A 5,269-nucleotide genomic window follows, 5' to 3' on the forward strand; every position below is an offset into this window, starting at 1 on the left:
CAGCTTTTGAATCTGTTGCTTTCAGACCCTGTATAGGAACAGACCACTGAGTTTTCATATTACACTTCTTTTGTAACAATAGCCAGCGGAAAGACAAGTCCACCCGGTGTCTTTCACGATAGCATATCTTCACCATCATCCCAACTCTCATTATGAGCAGAGAAGGTGCACAAAGGACAAAGCATCATTAAATTAACAACATGTTGATGCGTTCAGCGTGTAAGATTGCGTAAACGATTGCTTGTCTTTGCGCCATGCAAGTTTGTGTTGCCGGTGATGTGTGTCGAGGGGAGATGCTAATTGATTTCTCCTCCAGGGAAAGAGTTTCATCACGCGTTGTTTTTAACCCCTCTCTTACAAGGGCTGCACATAGAAGTCTCACAGGAGTGCTCAATGTGAGGCAAGAGTCCGTATGAGATCCGGAGATGCAATGAACTATGAAGACACAACCAAAACAAGAGGCAGGACACAGTGTTCAAGGAAAGAACTGTAAATTCAACATGTGGAAAATCACAGTGGAAAATGACAATTTAAAGAGTATTCACATGTGAAAGCAAACTGTGTGTGAATATTTTTTCCCCACATACAAATCGTAATGATCTGTAAAAACAAATTATGCAAATATCTGTTCGGAGACGGACTCTTAGGGGGATAGTTCATCCAAAAATGAAAAAAAAAATTACTCACCCTCATCATTTCAAACCTGTATGACTTTCTTGCTTCTGCAAAACACTGAAGAAGATATCTTGAAGAATGTTGGTAACAATGGCGGTACCCATTCACTTCTATTGTACAGACACAAAACCATTGCACACGAATGATGAAGTGTTGTTCGGTTACCAACATTCTTCAAAATATCTTATTTTGTGTTCCGCAGACGGAAGATAGTCCTACAGGTTTGAAATGACAAGGGTGAGTAAATAATGACAGAATGTTTATTTTTGGGTAACATAAACTGACTAAATATCTATAAAATGTAAACATTGCAGTGCATTGTAACCTGTTCTTTTCTTGCTCTTGTGCATTTCCTTCAACTTAATAAATAATTAAAAAGAATTCAGCATTCTACTTCACACAACTTCAACGAAGTTAAAACAACCAGACTTATTTACTATTCTAACATGTGCACAGTTTGTGTTAAAAATAAATATTTGTGATCACATCGGTTACATTGTAAAGTCTGTAAGGCATGGTAAAAATGTTTGCAGTCACAAAAAAATGTCTTGGAACACAGCGATGAGGTAAAACTGTCAATATAACAGTCTAAAGGCGGCCCTGAAAGCTATTTTATCAATGATTACAATCAGGAGGATGAAGATTTTTGTGCAGATCAAGGACTGGTTACTTTATCTGTATACTGTCCTTATAGGCCCAGCGCTTCTCTCTGTGTGACATGCTAAAACAGTAGCCAATGGCCTTCTCAGTCTCTTTGATTCTCTTTTGGAAGCGGTCTCTGTCCCGGGCAAACTCCTCCCACTGTCCCTTACGTGATGCCTGAAGAGCAAAGGTCCAAGCTTGCATCTTGTGAACTTGCACAATGGGAGAAAATTTCACCTGGAAAATGTTGACAGACAACATTAGCAACATATAGCTGCAATATACTGTGAATTGAAATAAAAAGCCCTTTCTTACCTTTTTCAAAGTGGTCATTTTCTTCTGACTGCCATGACCAGCTGTCTGACCAACATGTCTTCTCCATGGCACCACACATGTCTCGGACAATTTGTGGCAGCAATGGCGTGCCACTTTCCTTGGTCGTAAAGGTGGCTTTGAGGATTTTAAGTGTTTAACTGTCTTATTTCGTGTTTTGTGACTGGGTGAATCGGAACTGTGCTTCGAACTTGCTGGCGAGCTCTGTAAAGCGGCTCTGAAATTCAACGGATGATACGGGTCATCGTTCTGGGAGAGGGATCTCCACAAGGCCTCTTCTTCATCTTCTGAACCAGGTTTGGAAGAATCAGAGCTTGTGGACACGGTGGACTGTGACGGAGTAGGACTTTCAGTTACTACTTGAGATGGCTTCGGAGTCGCTTCTGTTTTGCTTTTTTCAGTGACCACACTGGACACGCATGCAGTAAAGTGCATCGGGTGATATGGATCCGTAGAGCTGGTCAGAAGATCCCAGAGTTTGTCGTTTTCTTCTCTTTCTCCCTCTAAACAGGAGCTGTCTGTGCTGCCCCAACTGAACTCGCTGTCTGAGAATTGACCTAGCAGTGACTGAGGTTGACCCGGACCTTGAGCAGCCTCGGCAGATGAAGCACACGAGTCGGGATCCGCAGAGACCTTTTCGTGCTTTACAATCTCTTTCGAAGAAAATCCTGACACGCATGCTGTAAAACTAATGGGACATGAACCCTCTCCACATTTCCTCTCCGAACTTCCCAGTACACTCCAGTCGTATCCGTGTTTCCATACGGAGCGATCTCCGATATACAGATCCTCGCTGTCCGTGAGACACTCTGTTGCATGGGACACAAAGTCGTCCACCAGAGAGCAGAAGGGTTCATCGTTGACCAGACTTGACAGAACGGCTCTGGAGTGCGAGCTCACGTCAAAGGGGTCCCTGGCAAATTTTGAAGCTCCAACAACCATGTTTTTGTTGTTTTCAAACAAAGAAGAGAGCAGGAAATTGTCAGAGGGGTCTCCAGACCCACTGGTCATGTGCTGAATGTGTTGACCCGTCTCATCTGTAATTCTCAGATGGACTTCAAACCTGAACATCTGGAAAACTGGCAATACGGTAAAAATATGTTACTGGTGTGGTATAATACATTTTTAATATTTAGACAATCTCTCAAACTCTTTGATTTAATCTCTGTTTTTGCTGTGTATTATTCTGGTAATTCATTCAACAGTAATTGTTGGCTTCTTTAATATCAAATTGCCTGTTTTCCTTATTTGCTAAATTGATTTTAAATTAATAAACTTAAATGCATAGATAAATATAGAATAATACTGATACATTAATCTTTATAAAGCAGATAAAATATATATTTATTTAAATCTATAAGAATAAATCTGCCAATATCTGCAATACTTGAATAATAAGCAACAAATGTCTTTATAAAAGCAGATAAAATACATTTGAAGTAAATTGATGAAACTAAATCGTTAATATATGCAATAATCGTTCAACAATAAGACGCATCAGCTAAACCAGATCAAATAAAATATATAGTGCTCTTCGATCAATGCACTAGGGAAGTAAAAACAATAAAATTGTAAATTACCCGTCGTGAAAGTACAGCAGATGACCTGGACCAGCAGTCGCAGATGTTCCCACAGCACACACAGTATGTGTTTGGTCCAGGGCAGCAGCATCATCCCGCTGTCCCCGAACCGCTGCAGCGCGGTCCGCTCACATACGCTCCTCTCCATCTTAGTACACAAGAACCGGTCACGTATTCTGATACTCGTCCCTTTGTGTGTTTTCCTTGTCGCAGTTAATCGGCTGATGTTTGAAATTTGGAAGCCACATCTTCCCAAATATGTGAAAGTTAACTCCGAGCGAAAGCTGTTGAGGTCCTCATGATTACCCGTTCAAAGTACACCCTTGAAATGAAAGCGCGACGGCGAGAAACGACTCAAACTAGTGAAACCACTCCGCTTATACACAAACATATACAGCCTGCAAAGACGCTACCTTCCATTTGATTACATATATGTCACTCAAAGAAAGTCCGCCCCCTCAGACTCCCAGCCGATGACTTAGGGTGACGTATGGTTATTTTCCCATGTGAAATGTCATGATGAAGGCACAGTTTGCACAGCTGCTGTTACATCACGCTACTTTAAAAACAAAGACAGATGATTGTAGTTTGTTTTCTTGTATTATTATTTTTAATCTTTTTATAAACAAGATGGCGCCGCAGATGGCTGCCTCGGTCGGTGTGGAGCTCTCCAGTTGTTTTAGTGCTTTTGTTAGTTTGTCCTATTTTATGTTTTTCCCATACAATCAGTTTCACAAGAGATGAACTGCTGAACATTCGGCAGCAGCACAGTTTCTTCCTGTTTCAAGAGCTCCACCATAATCCCCATCCCAAAGAAACCCAAAATCACAGGAATGAATGACTTCAGACCCTTCGCTCTCACATCTGTGGTCATGAAGTCATCCGAAAGACTGGTACTGGCCTATCTGAAGGACATCACAGAACCCTTACTGGACCCCCTGCGGTTTGCCTACAGAGCAAACAGGTCTGTTGAGGATGCAGTTAACATGGGGCTGCATTTTGTCCTGAAACATCTGGATAGACCAGGGACCTATGAAAGGATCCTGTTTGTGGACTTCAGCTCAGCTTTCAACACCATCATCCCATTACTGCTCCAGACAAAGTTAACCCAGCTATCTGTTCCTGGCTCTATCTGTCAGTGGATCACCAGCTTTCTGACAGACAGGCAACAATCAGTGAGAATGGGGAAACTCACATCCAGCACCCGCACAATCAGCACTGGCGCCCCCCAGGGGTGCGTTCTCTCCCCACTGCTCTTCTCCCTGTACACCAATGACTGCACTGCCCAGGACCCTTCTGTCAGACTTCTGAAGTTCGCAGACGACACCACACTCATTGGCCTCATCCAGGATGGTGATGAGTCTGCGTACAGACAGGAGGTTGAGGTTGTTTTAACAACTTGGAGCTGAACACGCTTAAAACAGTGGAGACGATTGTGGACTTCAGGAGAAACCCCCTGCACCAGTGGTGTAAAGTATTGGAGTAAATGTACTTAGTTACTTTACTTAAGTATCTTTTTGGCTACTTTGTAGTTGTACTGAGTATTAAAGATATTAGCAACTTTTACTCTCTACTTAACTACATTTTTGAACAAGTATATGTACTCTTTACTCCACTACATTTGTAATGACTAATGCAATTACACATTACATTTTGCATGGCACCTATCTTATAATTAATATCGCCATTTACAGGGCAATGAAGGTACTACAATCTTGTGGATTTTGCCTTAACTTACAAAAACTTGTCAACATGGCTTCTTTATATGAATATGAGTGCAGTATCAGGTAGATGTCAATCGCTGGCGGTTTACACACGGTTAGCCCTTACCCGCTATTTCTACAGTAATATATTGGCAACACTGTTGCCAGCTAGTTACTGTAGGTCACACATCTACAAAAGCTCTTATTTTTAAAACTAACTCTTCCTAAATGTGCTCTAAACATGTTTGCTCAAAATTTGACCATATGGTGGGACTATTGCCATGAAGTGATGTAAACCAGTAAAAAGAATGTATAGTATTTCAATTTTCAAAAGTG

The 5,269-nt window shown here is 41.5% G+C and overlaps 1 protein-coding gene across 1 annotated transcript; it reads right to left on the reverse strand.

The window, feature by feature from the left end:
* Window positions 1-275: 275 nt before the first annotated feature.
* Window positions 276-3,633, reverse strand: ppp1r15b (protein phosphatase 1, regulatory subunit 15B). The gene is made up of 3 exons (XM_057348308.1): window positions 3,231-3,633; window positions 1,633-2,729; window positions 276-1,554 (listed from the first exon to the last, which is right to left on the reverse strand). The coding sequence occupies exons 1-3, from the start codon at window positions 3,376-3,378 to the stop codon at window positions 1,342-1,344; spliced, it is 1,458 nt and encodes a 485-aa protein (XP_057204291.1). The 5' UTR covers window positions 3,379-3,633; the 3' UTR covers window positions 276-1,341.
* Between the last annotated feature and the right edge of the window lie 1,636 nt (window positions 3,634-5,269).

Source organism: Triplophysa rosa, linkage group LG12 (assembly GCF_024868665.1).
Source record: "Triplophysa rosa linkage group LG12, Trosa_1v2, whole genome shotgun sequence".
Classification (NCBI taxonomy): domain Eukaryota; kingdom Metazoa; phylum Chordata; class Actinopteri; order Cypriniformes; family Nemacheilidae; genus Triplophysa; species Triplophysa rosa.